At 36.7% G+C, this 17,987-nt stretch overlaps 1 protein-coding gene across 1 annotated transcript in view; it reads right to left on the bottom strand.

Annotated features, from left to right (window-relative positions):
- ADAMTS9 (ADAM metallopeptidase with thrombospondin type 1 motif 9) overlaps positions 1 to 17,987 on the bottom strand; it is a 220,810-nt gene that overhangs the window by 132,110 nt on the left and 70,713 nt on the right. The window contains exons 11-15 of the mRNA XM_063426827.1: positions 14,658 to 14,765; positions 5,220 to 5,365; positions 4,816 to 4,997; positions 4,598 to 4,734; positions 233 to 350 (exon numbers count right to left, since the gene is read on the bottom strand). Of these exons, the coding sequence (XP_063282897.1) occupies positions 233 to 350; positions 4,598 to 4,734; positions 4,816 to 4,997; positions 5,220 to 5,365; positions 14,658 to 14,765 (691 nt within the window). The remainder of the gene's footprint in view (positions 1 to 232; positions 351 to 4,597; positions 4,735 to 4,815; positions 4,998 to 5,219; positions 5,366 to 14,657; positions 14,766 to 17,987) is intronic.

Raw genomic sequence — 17,987 nt, 5'->3', positions numbered from 1 at the left:
AGTCTAACTTTTGGCCCGAGTCAGCTGCCTATGTCCCATTAAGGTTAATCTTGCTCTGATTTAAAATGTAACTCTGATTTTCGTGTTATATAGCAGTAATAGAGAACATTTCTGAGCCCAAGTGCCTAATCTTCTACAGGAGTCAGGGAGCCATAGAAGGTAAACCTGCAGATGTAATCTTAGTGTATTCTGTGAATTAAATTCCTTCTATAAATCAGATTATGTTTCTTACCATAATGTACTAAGTTATAAGTGTCAGCGATGGTTTTGCAGGATGAATTGTCTCCACCACAGATTCCACACTTATCTCTTCTGGCTTTGGAATTTAGGACATGGTCACACCCTGCTTGCTTTAAAAAGAAATAAAAATGACAAAAAAAACTAATTATATTTTAATAAATATGTAAATGAGCTAGGAAAAACAAGGGGGGGGGGGGTTATAAAACAGGTGCTATTTTGAATGCAAAGTGCTAAATGAGAGACATTCTGGTGAGCACAATATTTTGTAGACTCAAAGTTAATTAATTTTATATCCCTGACTCATTGCCGGCGATCCCCAATCACCCGATGGGTTAAATTAACTCTGCAAACTTAGTTCCCGGGGAGCAACAACTAAAAGAACAACAAAACAACAAATAAAAACCTATTAGGGTTTAAAACCTCACTCAGGGCACCCACTTGCGTTGCATTGTGTTTAGAGGATTTTCTGCTAAGCAGTCACAGGTTTCTCACTGTCATGAAGGACTAGTGACTGGGCAGCTATTGCTCCTAGTCAGAAAAAACAATAATACAGGGACCTGATATGTGTCCCTTATACCCCCAAGTATGGGCTATAAATAACAAAGCTAGTGGGACATGGTGCCCCCTCTGTCCCCCCACAATGCGGCTGTAAATAAATAATAAAGCAGGAGGACTATTTAGTGTTCCTTTACGAGACAAAGGATAGTGTACAGTTTCATATCCCAGTGTCCTCTGTCTGCAATAAAGTTTATTAGTTAGGAAGCAGCCATAACAGATATGTCTCAGCAAAAGTAAAGACTTGATGCATTTGAGATCAACTGGCATAGAGGAGGTTACAGAACCTAGTCACACCTTCATTCCCTGCTAACTTATTATTACAACAGTATTTTTTGATAAAAATATGTGTTTCATGACTGAAACTATGCAGAAGGGAGATTACAGAGTCAAATGATAAAATAACCCCCCCCCCCACACCCCCCCAAAAAAGCAACAAATTAGTGAGAAATCTCCTATGAAGAGAATTGAAGATTATGAATTTACAAAGACTGTTTTCTCTCCAAAAACCCGAATGCTCACTCAACCCTGAAACAATGCATCATCCATTACCTGTGTTTTCATTCATCTCCACCTGTTTAAACAAAGTAAATTATATCCAAAGTGAGGCTGGCAAAGACTTCAAGCAAATTTAACTGAGAAGAAAGGATTCTTTTCCTTTCACAGTCAATTCGGTTACATTACATTGTTATATTCACTCTTAGAATAGGGATGATAAACAGCAGACTTGTTCACGCTGAGAAAATGTTACTCAGTTGAACCATTTTGAAACGAAAATAGAAAATACTTTAGGTTGCTGAATTTCGTCCATATGTCGTTCCTCGTTCATTGCACGGCCCGTTTGGTTCAAGATTCGGACAAATAACAGTTCGGACCAAAACAAATGTCCAAGTCTAGTGAACAGAGCCAAAGATGCTTCTTAATTGTGCTTGGGTCCTTATCTAACCCCTGGGCCCTAGGTGGCTGCCTTCCGGTTAATTCAGCTGTGCTTTTCAGTTACAGACAGGGAAGAATCTAATAACAATTAACTATCAAAATAGAAAACACATTTAGCCACCTCCCATATGCTATTTCCTCAAAAAGGTATTAGAAAATTACAAAAAAATAGATTTAGAAGAAGCAGCCAGTTAAACAAGTGTCTATTGCAGGGCTGTCCAACCTGCGGCCCCCCAGATGATGCTGAACTACAACTCCCATGATTCCCTGGCTATCTGTTTCATTGAAATAATCATGGGAGTTGTAGTTCGGCAACATCTGGGGGGACGCAGATTGGACAGGCCTGGTCTACTGCATGCAGGGAAGCAGGAAGTTCCAAATGCACATGCATTTTATAAATTGCTAACATCCCATGTAGTTTTTTTTTTTCTTCTCTATTGATTAATGAAACATTGTTTTAGTTTTTCAAATTCTGAATGAATGACAGTAAATGTGGTTTATAAGTAATGCATAAATGGGAGTTAAATGAACAATGTATTGACCTTTTTGACTGTGGAGAATATTTTTTCTTAAGTTTTCAATCAAAAAATAAAAGACGACACCAACGTGAATTTGTAACTTGCTCATAGGTCAAAATAAAAATGCACATATTTTCATCTGTAAGAAATGAGAAGCTCGCCCTTTTGGCTGTAGACAATAGCTCTTTTGAGTGTGGCTTGCAGCAAAAGTGACAACAAAAGGAAAGATCTTTTCAAAAGTCATAAAACAATGAGCAAATATGTGACATTTATGCATTTTTTTTTCCGGTGCTTGCACAAAGCATGATTATGATTAATGTATGTATTCACAAACATTACTGTGTACTTTTTTATAATACAGAGATAAATATTAGACTTTTTCGTATCAACTGAATTTTGTCTATTTGTCCATTCATTTTCAAATGAAATTTGGGGATTATTTTAGTTTTAGAATTTCATTCAGATGAATAAAATTCGGATTCATGTCACAGCCGTGGCTGCATCTTGCAGCTGTTCCGTAGATAACTCCTTAAATTGGTACCATTGTGGGGTTGCCATAGTTAAGGGCACCAAATTAGGGAGCTGTTTAGCAGATAGCTCCTTTTTGGTATCCTTATGGCAATTCAAGGATTACGGTGCTATCTACCAAAAAGCTGAAAGACCAAATTTATGAAAAGTCCTTCTTTATCATAAGTTTGGTCTTTCAGACAACGTTACTAATACGAAGTAAAAAATACTTTACGTTAAATTCTCCATGCTGCCCGTCCCTGCCGTGCTGTGAGCAGTGGAATGTATACTAAACAGTCATAAGAAAACAATAGCAACTGAGCAGCTATGGCTCAGGTCCTCCATGCCCCCATGGTGGGGCAGCTAATAAATTAAATTTACGGTGCCACACGAGTGAGGGCTATTAAACTAAATGGGGGGATCTAATGCCCTCTCCATCGGTGAGATAGGCTATTAAATTATTTGAAGGGGGTACATAGTGTTCCTCCAACCCGCAATAATAAACTGGGTGTGGACCTATTGTCCCCCAAAACCCCACCCATAGGTGGCAGGTGGGGGCCCTAAATAATAACGGTGGGGTGGACCTATAATCCCCCCTAAACCCCACTCGTTGGCAAAGAGTGGGAGCCCTAATAATAATATGGGGTGGACCCAACAATACATCTTCAACCGTCGAGGTTGAGCTTGCAGAGTTGGGAAAACCTTATAAAACTTTCCCATGCCATGCAATTAGATTCGGAGCACTATATTTGGTAGGTTTAAGCCAACCAAAATGATCTGACAGGTAAATCCTGAGACTTAGCGATCAGACTCAAGAATTACCTATCGGAGTCAAATTGTAATGGGAAAGGGTTATAAGGCTTTCTCCACCATGCAAGCTCAGTCTGCGCGGAGCCCTCACCGATTAAAAATTTATTATTTTTTCATCTAAATTTTTTTTTCTGTGTGGTTTTTAAAAGTTCAATGACAATATGGATTTTTATTTGATCTTTTTGGGGGCTGAACTATTATTTTTTTTATTTTACAGGTATTTAGTTTATTGCCTGCCCCTCACTATTACTAGGGTGAATGGGGTCGGCACACATTTTTAAATTGGGGGTGGATAGGGGCTTGGGGACCCCTTGTCATGGGGGGAGGAAATTATTATTATTATTAGCTGCCACGCATCCCCAATGGGTGGGATGGACAATAGGTCTACCACCGAATATTATTTAGGGCCCTCATCTGCCACTAATTGGTGAGAATTGGTGGAGGAACAAAAGGTTGACCTCCATTATTATTTATGTCTAGCACCTGCTGCCAATGGGTAGAGGCTGGGGGACACTATTTCACCTTGTTCAATTTATTAAATAACCCCCATGGGTGGGGATGGGAATGGACACTAGGGCCCTCCCTGTTACTATTTTATTAGGTGTCCCACCAGGGGGGCATGGGGGACCTGTGCCAGGGGGGGTTTCGGGGACCTGTGCCATTAATGGACTAGCGATTGGGCAGCAATAGCTCCCTAGTCGCAAGTCTTTTCTTATGACCGCAAGCAACCACTGGCTGCTTAGTGATGCTTTAAATGGTCTCCCAGTAAAGCCTTTAGGGAATAACAAAGTCGAGGAGTTAATGAAATATCGTCATAGGCAAAACAATACAAAAAAACAAAAACAAAATATGAACTGACTGACAAAATGGGCAAATTGGAAAAACACAAAGTATAAAGCACACTAAAAAAAATAATGACTCATAACTATTTTTAACCCTTCCAAGGTAACACTAGTTGAAACCCCAGTGCATTTTAAGTGACCAAAGGTTGAAATAAATAAATATATATGAATATATATGAAAGGGCTTACCCGACACAGTCCTTGCACACAGATATCATTTGTGTCTGGCCCACAGGATGTTCCGTCAAGTACCCGGTCCCTGAGCTGGTAATAGGCAGTGCTTCCTGCAACTCGACAAAATAACTTACAGCGATCCTTCATTAAAACTGTGAAAGTGATAGAAATACTTGATCAATAATGGGGAAATGCGATTTTATAGAATAAGATCATCATAAAGCATTACTTACTTCCACTATATTTAGGTACCCAACGCACATTCGGAGGTAGTCCGTTAATATTAAAATGTTTCCCATCAAACTCAGCACATTGTTCTTCTCTAAAGTCTTTCTTTTGTTTTGGACATGGCTCAGTATTACATGATTTAAATTTCATTCGACGCCCAACGCAGTATTTACCACCATTTTTTGGTCTGGGAAAATAAAACGCAATTTTTTTGCCATGATTAAAGTCCCTGCCATATAGTTTTACAATAAATATATATACAAGGCAACACATATGTTTACAAGGTAAATATAATTCAGATTTAATAGTACAATCTATTTATTTCTTTTTAATGGAGTTGAGGTGAATGGAGGTGATATGGAAGTCAAAATAAGAGTCAATTAAAAGAATTAACAAAGCATGAACTCACTCTGGTTTGTTGCATTCCCTCATGGAAGTTTTTATGCCCCCGCCACAAGATCTAGAACATGGGCCGAATGGACTCCAGGAACCCCATGAACCATCAGTTACTGCCATATTGCGTTCTTTGGGAATACACACGCCATACTTACAGTGCTGTTGTGAACAGATATAAAAATGATTCCAAGGCAACATACAATATTGATTTAAAAAAACTATTAAAAGCAAAAATCTGATTGAAGGTATCAGCATGGTAAAAATTTATTTTTGTGCATGAATTGACCCAACCGCCCTATTTTTAATTTTTCAATATATACTGTATCGACAAAATGACAAAAAATAAAAAATTGCACCTGTAAAGTTAAAATAATAAAAACCCAACTTTTTATGACCTATACCCTGTGACTCTTTACTTAAAAATTTTGTAAGTGAACAAGTTGTCAAAGAGAGACTTTTATTCACAGGTGAAATCCAATGGAATGTTTTTATGAGCATTAATTAATTACTATTTTTTATCACCAATTTATTCATACAGTGCTTTACAATTTTACAAAGGGTATGTCAGATATGTAATGAAATATAACTGAAAAGCAAAAAAATTTTGACAGAAAACGGTGAGGAAGGCTCTGCTCAAATGAGCTTACATATACGCAAACCTGCTGATGTAAGTAGCCAGTGTCAAAGGTCAGTACTATGCATTTTTATTTATTTAATTTGTTAAAGAATTGAGACATAGTTGAGCTATGTCACTGAATTTAAAAAAAAGTTAATTAATGATATACATGATTTAATTAATGATATTCATGGAGATATCAACCTCACTCTTTAGAAAAGTTTAATTTCACCCCAGACAGAATCAAATTCCAGAGATATAAGTGTCACTGATCCCTTACAAACAGGAGTATTGTGTTTGATTAATGGGCCCCTAGGACTCCATTACTTGCTGAATATCTAATGTTCTGCAATAATTTACAGGAAGAGAGTGACAGGAAGAGTTGAGTCTGGAAGATTGCCTTGCTAATGTTCCAATTATGGATAGATATGCAAATCCTGGGGCAGTGATAGTGAACCTTGCCAAAGCAAATGTTTCTGAACCATATTTCCCATGACAATCAACCAGTCTTAAACAGTCTGCAAGCACGTAAGCAGCACTCTGCATAGTGGACAATGTTGAGAGGGCTGGCCAGTATGGTCGCAGATCAGTTCGAAGAGCCACCTGACATGCCAGCTTTGGGTTACTGACATGACCTCTCCAGCACAGCTTTTTTTAATACCCCCTGTACGAAGAGGTATATCATTGAGTTAATTTAGAAGAATTACCAAAATATCTTAAATTCACAAAAGTGCTTTCTATTAAAGGTCACCTTTAGATACACCATTGGGTGCAATGTGTAGGTTGGCTATTCTGGGTGAGTTTTGTATTTTTGTTGGGGTTTTTTGGTTCCATAAGCCCACATCTTCTGTGCCGCCATTTTCAATCTGCAGAGTTTATGTACTATGCCAGTTAAAGTGAGCTAAGTTACATCCTAGTTTATTGAGAGTTCACTGCCGACGCATGATGAAAATTTGCAGCAAATGCAGAAACCTTTTATCTTTTTAGTATATGTACTTTACTTTTTAGGTTATTATTGCGTACTTGTTTTAAAGCATTAACTATACAATGCATTAAAACATATTCAGCCTAGAATGTTGACTTGTTATAAAGCAGATGCTAAACAAAGATACCCAAGTTTGGACATGGAAGGCCACTAAAATTCAAATTTAGCATTGTATCTTACAAGTCAAGTAATATGCAGCACTAAATACAAATTCCATATACACCTGGCTGGTGTGTTCAATACTGAATACAACTAGCTTGTAGGGGTAAGTATTGATATAGAAGTACATTTAAAGTTGCCATAATGTCCATATTTCATATTCCAGCTGCAATTTAATTATGTGATTGACCAGTGTAGATTTTATATGTTGCAGAGGAATAACTAGAATTGATTCTTATATGTTCAGCAGCATATTAATTCTACATACTCCACAGACAGCATCTTTATATGCCACGTGACAGCACTATACTGCACAGCAAAGGACAGTAGACCATGGTAACACTACTTGATTACCTTACAACATCTGCAGATGCAACAAAATAATAACTAAAAGAAACACTCAATTGAAAATTTAGTAGATATATCCCCTAAAAAACGTGCATGCTTTTTTTCCCTGAATGTTTTCTTTGGGGTTATATAAAAAAAAATGCTTTACTCTGTGGTGCTTGTAAACCACATTATAAAAGTGCTGATTTCTATTCAAATAGGCATTTTTTTTAATAAACGGTCATAAATATGAGAAAATATGACAAATGGTGGGCAAGTAAAGCACTTCAGGAAGGTGAATTCTTTATGTGTGTGGAGTGTTCCTTTAAACCAGGGGCGCCCAATAGGTAGATCCCCAGTGTTATAGAACTACAACTCCCATGATGCTTTGCATGCCTTTAGAATGCATTAGAATGACAAAGCATCATGGAAGCTGTGGTTTCAAAACATCTGGGGGTCTACTTTTTAGCCCCCCCGCCTTAAACACTTTCTTTTTTTTTTTTTATAAGTAAACTCCACAGAGAGGAACGTTTGTACAGTAAACAAATTAAGAATTCTTTAATAAAGGATTCCAATTACTTTCAAGTGGAGAAATATGTCTTGAGAGAACAATCTACAAAGTGAAATGTTAAAATTTGATGCAAAACTTTTAGCGACTTTATTTTCGTTTGAAAAAGCATTACTCGTTCAATGTTATGAAATCTCATTCAAGAGCCAGCTTATTAAGTTTCCCACACTTTAAGCTCCCTTAACCAAATCTTCCCCACCTGAGGGTTAAGAGAGGAGAGACAAAAACTCTCAGCAACACAGGTAACTCAATCCGTTCTCACATGGAACATGAATGGAAATTCTGTTTCACTAGGAGAATGAAATTCCTCCCTTATCAACAAGTAGCATTTCTAGATTTATGGCAATAATTACTACCAAGGACATTCAACTCCTTATTGACCAGTGGTAGTCGCCTCTTTCAGCTGGGTATATTTTATCTTGAATTTCTGTCTTAATAGGTTGCTATTACCTCGTTACAAAACAGTCTCTAGAATAGGCGATCTTATAATGGCTATTGGTCATAGTGGAGCCTGACGTGGAGAATGTAGGTCCTGTTACACATTTTGCTGAATTTCTTGCCGTAAAGGCATATTAACTAGATTTTAAAAGCAAAAGAAGCACTAAAAAAAAAGTATTGTTTAAAAGTTTAAACTTAGAGTTCAACTTGCAATCCTAGATTTCATACACAAACATTCACACACTATTCTCAAGATAAACTCACTGTAGATAGAATTCACACACTGCACACTACATTACATTCCAACACATTGTGCACAGCATATACACACTCTCTAGTGGATTCACTTCATAGAAACCCAGATGGCTCTCACCATGCTGCACCCGAGCTAAACTGTAGTCAACAGCATATTGCAAGCACATTAAATTACAGCTCTATGAAGACTCCAGCAAATGGACATCGGGTGGTTAAAAGTAAGAGCAAAATGTACTTTATTGTAGCAAATCCAAGCTTCGTATCCGAAGACCAAACATAGTGTGATATGGATACCACCACACACGAAGGAGGTGGCGGTTTCCGTGCCACGCTATGTTTGGCGTTCTCATATTAAGCTTGAATTTTCTACAATAAAGTAAGTTTTTCTACTTTTACCCATACTACTGTCTATTTGCTGTGGAGTCTCCAAGAGATATAATGTATTCACACAACACACACACAAAGAAATACATGTATATTGGTGCATTCACACACCACACATGTAGAAATATACAATGTATTCACACAGAACAGTATTAATTTTAATTATTTCTAGAAATGTTTTCTAAAACATTCTTAAATTAAGTTGAGTTTTTTGGCTTTGAGGTTGGAGTTTTTTTTAGAAGGACAACTAATCAGCGCTGGATTAAAAGCCTATTGGGCATAGTGCTGACCACTATGATGGGCCTAAATACAGAAAAATTACTGATAGAAGGCACTATAACAGCCATATCTTCCAAGTGTATTGTATCTGATGGAGGTGGTGTCAGAGGGACACATGCAGCATTTTTAGAATACACATTAACTATGTCAATCTTTTGTTTCCATCTCTCAACCATGTCTCTATGTCTTTCTTACAAGCCACTCAGCTCTTATGGACAGCAAGAGCATTTGCACAGTGTACGAATGCATCTTTACTTAGATTATTTGACAAATTTTTGTTCCCTTGCTTTTACCTAATTTCCAAATGCTAAGTTCCCTCTGCACAATATCATAGAGCTAGGGCATATGAGGAGTAGTGCAGCCATATTTTTATTTATTTATTTATTTCATAAATGATCAGTGGGCTTTTTCCGTGGACATGAGCTTGGAGCTTCAGCTCCATTAGCCCCTATGTTGCTCCAGCCCTGCAACTGAGAATACCGTGCATATAGCATATACATCTAAGATGTAAAAATGGATGAATGTCACAATCAGAGTGTCATATTATTAAAATGAGTTAAGATTATGATATGCCTCCTTTGTCATCTCTAGTCCCATTCTGCTGTTCAGTAATTGTATACTAGCACATCTCTTTTATAATCAAAGCATTGCTGATGCACTATAATGTCAGGCAATCTGCAACTTGGATGAAGGGTTGAACAATGTGGTTTTCTAAAGTCTTTGTAATGATGAAACTTTGACATAACATATTGAAAGCGGAAGAAGGGGAAATTTTTAACACACTAAATAGGTTATTTAATGTACTGTGCAACATGTGGCAATTATTAAAATCATGCTAGCTTTATGTAACTGGTAATGTGTTTTGCTTTAAAGATGTAGAAACTCTATTGGGTATTGTCTGTGATCAAGAGACAAGGTGATGCCATTTGCTCTGTTATGTGTGTTAGCGATGAAAGCAGACGCTCTTCTGTCATAACATGAAAATGTGCTTCTCAAAGATCTGTAGTGTCAAGTTTACGTATTACTGGAGATGTGTTTTCTTTAAGACAATCAGTTATATTTAAAAGAAGGATATAAGCACCATAATTATGTATGCTCCAAGTATAGGTTATATTTTATCACCACTGCCTCCCTATGTACAACACATTAGAACTGCAGGGAATAGCTAAAATCACTGCAATTTTAAACTTACCCTCTCACTCACTATGTAAGCTACGCATCCCCTACCATCTTTGACAGGCCCTGTGACAAAATTCCCCTATTTTGTGAGTACCAATGCCCTTTTCGTATGCTGTTCGAGCATTTGACACTATTCCCTTCTTTATTTCGTTCTGCCGACCTAATCACCAAACACTGACCACCCTCCTGGCTTGTTAACCTGGAACAAACCACAAGAATGCAGTGTTCTCTTTGTGTGGCCGCCGTTCGTATAGCCGAACGCCACGTGGTTTAAAAAACGGTGGCCATCTTGTCGCACAAATGCAGGCAGCGGGACTTGGTCGTCGAGCACATGGAACTCTGAGGCGGCTACTCGACGACCCGAACACCGGTCAAAACACACGAACGCCTGCTTCTGGCTGCGGCAAGCTAGGAGAACCTGGTTCAACGGTTTGTTCGACTGAAACTACCGAACCAGTACTGTAACATGAGCAAAGGGGTTCATTCACCTTTTTGTTGATTTCTCCACTTTCCATTCATATGAAAACATACGAACTAGACTGACCCTTATAGCTAAAAGCATGGAATTAATTCTGGACAAACTTATGCAGAAGGGTCGGTGAAATCTTTTAACCCCATGGCGATTCAACTGTGTTCGTGGGATCTGAGAGTTTTTCAGATATATTGAGCGCTCAGCTCCAAGCTATCTGGGGATATGTCGACTATGGGGGTTCGGTTATGTGAAAGATGATTTTATGTATTTTAAAGTGTTTTGTGAAGTTTATAATAGAGGAGATAACTACGTTAACTACGGCCACTAAACACAAATATCTCCAGGATAGAGAGGAGGGATTTTACTGTTTATGTGGGAGTGTTTTATATTGTAACTGTATGTTGATTGGTTACTGTAATTGTGTCCCTGTTCCCCACAAGGTCCCTGTGGGGGTATACCTTGCTGGGGAACTTGCATTAAGGCCAAGCTGTGGCCACCATTAAACAGATCGTTTAACCCCTTCATGAAGTCTGGGCTCATGTTTGGGGGATTGGGAGCTATAATTCACTACACCTTCTGCTACACTTGGATTTTGGGAGATTCTGCCCGGATACACTCAACTACAGTATAGGGGATCCGTTACAGGCCCTTTCATAGGACTCATTGCATTCCCGACGATAATGTTTTTCGTCTCCTAATAAGCCTTTTATCGGTTTGATAAGATTACATTACCACCATTTAAGGTTTATCAGGAGTCGATAAATATTGCTTTGAATAATATTGATTTTTGAAGACCAGTCAAAAAAATTGAGATTATACTTAGTCTTGAAAATAACAGATTTGACAATTCAATGTGATTTATTGAAAAATAATCCTCAATAAGTAAATTGAAGATGAAAACAGCAAAAAACACAAATTCATGTAATTTGTCTTTTTTTTTTTAAATGTTTTTTAAAGTCCAGTATTTTTTTAAAGTTTATTAGGTAGTGACTACAATGCATGGGTTGAAATATCTGAAAAACAACAAACTCGCTTAAAAAAACAACATTATGGCAAACTGTAAGTTACCTTTTTGGAGAAAGTCCTTTTTAACACTTTCACCTTGACAGACAACATGTCAGAAACATCTTGATAAATTGTGATAGCTAATCTCTAGTCAGAAGACTAGAAGTTAAAAAAAAAAATACAATAATGGCAAGTCATCTTATATTGCATATTTACATTATAGACAAATACTGTCATATTGCTGGGTAAGTTGGCATTTACTGCCAGCTAATGTTCACAGTTTGTTTCTTCAGCTATTTATTTAATTGTGGACATAGCAATTTTAAAGAATCGTTCTAGCTAAAAGGAACAGCAGGAACGTTTCAGCACAATGCGTTGCAGAGATGTGCTCCCCCGGCCTGTAATTCTGGGTCAGCCATGTGAAACTGTGGGAAAAGTTATGGGATACAGGAATCCACATGCTCATTGTGCAAAAGAAAAAACAATATTGCTGCTTCCTGTGTAGGACGACATCAGCATCTTCAAGATAGTGCTTTAAGGAGCGAAGTATAAAACTAAGTACCTTTGTTAAATTAAACCCTGCTTGACCTCTGAGAGAGCACCTGTGGCTTAATCTCTGAGGGATAATAAAATGGAAGAGAATGACATCTTAGATGTGGTCAAGCAAGAGCCTTGAGCAGATATTGCAGGTTGAGAGGTTAAAATATATTTTTAGAAATGTATTTCAATATATTTAAAAATTGGTAACATAATCCAATATGGCCATCACACTGCATATTATATAGGATATATATATATATATATATATATATATATATAGATGGCTGAGCACACCATATATTTTAATCACAGTGCTAACTTTCAAGTCTTTCAAGTTTTCTGACATGCATTTTGATTTTGCAGCTATTTGAATAATACTTTTAAACATTTCTGACAACTGCAAAATGGCTGTCAAATCACATGACTGATTGACGAACAGAGGGTACAAAACACAGGACCATGGATACAGCACATACATAGACATTGTATGTTGAAAAGTAAATAATAAAGATGTCCGATTTAAAATGACTGCTGTTTTTTGTGACTTTTGATCCCTATGTTATGTTTAACTATGTTTATGTTCATGTCTACTATTGGATAATTATATATTTAAAAAACAAAAATTCAGTAGTGAAATAAATGCATATGTATACATTTCTCTAACTCACTGAAAGTAATTGGCTCATGGCGGCCATCTTGATTTTGATATTGAATCCTGTAAATAATTATTACAAATGTCCTAGCTGTGGACATGTGTGCCAAATTTTGCATTGATCCAACAAATGGTATTTAGGGAACAAAGACTTTTGGAGAATGTTGTGAAATCCAATACGGCCCCAAACCATTGACCTATTCTCTTGTTTTCACAAATTTGAATCTAGGTCCCAACATAACTTGACACATCAAGTTGCAAATCTGTAGCATATGCAGTTGTGGAGAATAATATTTTTTTAATATTGTACGAAAACGGTCTAAAAAAAAAAACAAATAGTGGCCAACTATGTTTCCTATCAAGCCAATCACAAAAACATAGACATAGCACATGAGGAGATAATGTAGATATTATAGGTGTAGCAAATTGTAAATAGTTAATCAGTGCAATAAATGCAAATGTATGCAATTCTAGGACATCTTGAATGAAAAACTTGCTTACAGACATTAATATTTTAATATCCAATTGCTTTTAACAGTCATGACAGAGGAGCTAAGTGTGGAGATATGAGTTAAGTTTTGCATTAAGTTTCTGACAATCAGTTCAAGAGAAGAAAACGATATTTAAAGAATGTCATGCTATCCAACATGGCTGCCGAACCGTGTGACCAATCGACTTATCTTGAACCATTTTTAATCTAGATCACAGTACAACATCACATAACTTGTAGATTAAGTAAACATTGAAAAGTAGACAAATAACAATATTGCTGCCAGACAAGGTTACCAATGTCCTATATATTATAAAGGCTATAGTGCACCACAGTTCTCAAACACTAAACCAGCTTTCAAGAGTATTTGACTGGCAGTGTGGTTTTTATAGGCATATTAAAAACAAAGTGGTTGAATATTAATAATAATAATCTTAACAAAAACATCAGTTTGTCCAGCGACCCAAAGAACACAAAGGAACATATTTCTTGAGTTAATATTTAACAACAAATTTTGAGAAATGGCAATGTTTATTTGTGTTTCAAACCATGCCTACAGGAGCTCTTAGACTGATAAGACACTTGAGGTTCTTCCTCTTCCAGATCTTCAAAAAGATCTTAATAGGTCCCCTAGCACTGGTAAATATTGAATGTTGAACTATTTTCTGAGCAGTTTAATACTAACTTAATAGACACAAGTCTCTTTCAGCCTATGTTAACTAGGTATCTTAGTGCTTGACCGCTCACAGCCTGGGTCCCACTGGAAGTATCGCTAAGGCAGAGATACTGGGAACATTTTTACACATTGATAATTAATACTTAAATTATGCAACTCTAAAATTATACCAAACAAATTATGCCTTCCCAGCTGTTGCTGATGTAGAACCTCTACAGTCCTTTTCTACAAAATATCTAAAGCAGATAATTGTGGTTGTAATCCAAACATAACTCTGCTATTGCAATTTGACATTATTGCTAAAATATTAATATATAAAAGACATTCAGCACATATAGTTTTTATGCCCTATTACTTAAAATAAAATTGGTCGATTTAAAATAGAGGTACAGTGCTTGGGAAAACAGCAGTAGACACATGGCTCACCTTTCCGGGCTCACATTCAGTGCCGTCTGCCCATGGTGTATGTTGAGTGCGACAGCTCTTGTGCGGTCCCTCCATATTGATACACCAAAGTCGCCGGCATTGCATTTGCTGCAGGACAAGCGCAAAAAGAAAGCGCATAAATAATAATTATTGTGCAGTTTAATTTATAGAACATAATCATGTATCTAGTTGAAACAGGTAAAAGCATTTTTCAGTGCAATTGTAGAGAGAAAAATGACAAATTCAAATATAAAGAGACACTCTAAGCACATTAACTACTACAATGAACAAAGTGGTTACGGTGCCAGGAGATCCCTGACAATGTCTGATGGTGACCTCTCAAGATGTTTAAGAATTATTTAATACTTACCTTGATGTGTCTGGCACATACTGTTGTGATTTCCAATGAAAATGTTATGGTGCATACTTTTGCATTAATATACCAACTCAAAACCAGGTCTGAACAGCATTTATTTGCTGAGAGTATTAGCGAATACTGTTGAAACCTATTATGACTTGACATGATAATGCTGAAGTATGAATGAATGCAGGCGCAGACACAGAGTGGTACTTGTCAAAACAGTTCAGAAGATCTGACAGATTACTATTCCTGTGACCATAATTACTACATCATGCAGCAATGGCTATGGTACTTAGCATGCCCCTTTTATATACTGTAGCATCATTTTTTATGTGTTCTTTAACACATTTAAAAAAAAAATATTTTAAAAGATATCCAAAAGAAAGCATAAAATTAACAAAATATTCATAGAAACAAATGTACATTTTTAAGCACTTTTTGGTTTATATGTGATCTCTATTTACATCAAAGCAGACTAAAGGGTCCACCACTAGGAAAAATTGTTGAAAACTCAACTAAATTCAAAGTGATTTTCAAATCTGAGGTCAAAGTAGCTGACTAGAAGATTTTTTTGCGGTCTTGGAATTTAATATTTACTTTCAAATTCCCAACAATTCAAGCTTTTGTAAATTACTTTGTCAAGGTTACAGTTATGCCACTTCATCCTACAGCTCATGTCTCTTCATACAAATAACGTCCCTGCTCTTGTGAAAAGTAGCACATATTTCTCAGAGGCAGAATATTAGTTACTGGGTTTATTCCTTAAAGAGAAACGCCAGGCATCAAAACACCTTCATTTGAATTAAGTTGTTATGGTGCCAGGAGGCCCTGGAGCCACTCTTACCTCAAGGGGTTAAACCGTTCTCAGACAGTTTAGCCCCAAAGTTGCCTCCAGTGGCGATGTCAACTCCTCCCTAAGCGGCATCGTCTTTAGAATTTTCAGATTCAGGAAGCGCATAGTGCCGCCACTGACTGGCTGGGAGTTTGGGAACACCAGGAAACTGTCCTCAATAAGCCATGTATGGGGGGATAATTAGACATGATCACGCTATGTCCAGGGGATTATTACCCTACAGAGAGCACTGAAACAGTACTCCCTGCAGGGTCTGCTAATATCATGATGTGAAAAGATTTAATTCCAGATGGTCAGCACCAAATATATCAAAGCACCATAGCCACTATAATATTCTATACTGGCTATATTGCTTGTAGCATCCTCATATGACTGTATGGTTTAAGATTTAAGGGAGAAGGGGGAAAAAAGTTGTCTATCTGCTCCACATGGAAAATCTGAAATATAAAGCCTACTTTTAGCAAAATTATTTAGGTGAAATATTCCTGTGAATAACAAATATCTTTTGAGAGAAACTGCATTTTGTATGCTCTCAAAGGTTAAAGACAGGTTGCTTAAATAGAGTGTCTGGATCAATCACTATATTGTGACTTGTTAGGATTAAAAATGGATTTCCTGTTTTTGATCAAAATCTTTAGAGCAAAATAGCTAAATTTTAAACAAACATGACATCAGCTTGTCTAGCCTAAAACAGAATGGCCCATTCTCACATTAAATAAAAATAAAAATAAAAATTCCTAAAAAACAATCTCTAGAATATATACAAAAGAACCCCTTATCTTATAACTGATACACACAACAGCACGCGAAACAATCCAGTGTTGCATCCTAATGACATAATGAATGCTACTTAAAAAACAGTGTTGCATTTTTGCCTGATTAGGACTTTATAGTGTTTACTAGTGTGCGGGAATATGGAAAGAGATGCTTGCTCTCTAATTAAAGCACAGAAAAAAAGGCGGCCATGTGCATTAGCACTGCCAAGGAAACTAGACTGCTGTAATATGTTAGAATCAATTGTATCAACATCTGTTTAATCAAGCTGTCATCCTACAAAAAATAAATAAGCTGAGAAAATAAAATGTTACAGAGTATTTCTTTTATACTGACACACTTCACCAATATGTGCTGTAATAATGTTCAGATTGTTGACTAGATCCATCTTTTGTACAATTCCAATCTTTTAAGATCTCTTGGGGCTTTGTTTACTAACTGTCGAATTGTAGTCAATTCTCAGCCACACTAATATTTAGGCTAAATTTGACAAGATGCTATTAAAGTTAAGTAAAATGACTTTCCCAAATCAGCAATTTTTGATTATATTTTCTAATTAGGGATTTATTCATTAAACACCAAATTGTAGTGAATTAAACTCGAAATAAAGTCTACATTTTATTGTGTCATGCATTTTGGATCAACCTGTGAACTCTATCTATTCTATTGACCTGTAACTTGTTTTGACCTCAAATCACATGACACAGCTGGGGGATGCATTTCATAAATACACTCCTAGGAAGAGAAGCTCATACGGTAAAGTAACCCTATGTTTAAATAACTTCACAATAATAGGACACATCGGCAAAGGAACATGAATAGAGAAGAAGAGGTGTTTCTTGCAGGCAAAATGAAAACAAAACAACAAAAAACAAACTTGACGGATTACCTTTAACCCCTTAAGGACACATGACATGTGTGACATGTCATGATTCCCTTTTATTCCAGAAGTTTGGTCCTTAAGGGGTTAAAGAAGAAGAACACTAAGCACCATAACCGTTAAAGGGACACTATAGTCACCTGAACAACTTTAGCTTAATAAAGCAGTTTTGGTGTATATAACATGCCCCTGCAGCCTCACTGCTCAATCCTCTGCCATTTAGGAGTTAAATCCCTTTGTTTATGAACCCTAGTCACACCTCCCTGCGTGTGACTTGCACAGCCTTCCATAAACACTTCCTGTAAAGAGAGCCCTATTTAGGCTTTCTTTATTGCAAGTTCTGTTTAATTAAGATTTTCTTATCCCCTGCTATGTTAATAGCTTGCTAGACCCTGCAAGAGCCTCCTGTATGTGATTAAAGTTCAATTTAGAGATTGAGATACAATTATTTAAGGTAAATTA

The sequence above is a fragment of the Pelobates fuscus genome, chromosome 7 (genome assembly GCF_036172605.1).
Source record: "Pelobates fuscus isolate aPelFus1 chromosome 7, aPelFus1.pri, whole genome shotgun sequence".
In the NCBI taxonomy this organism is placed as follows: domain Eukaryota; kingdom Metazoa; phylum Chordata; class Amphibia; order Anura; family Pelobatidae; genus Pelobates; species Pelobates fuscus.
This window is presented reverse-complemented; position numbering and strand designations above follow the sequence as displayed.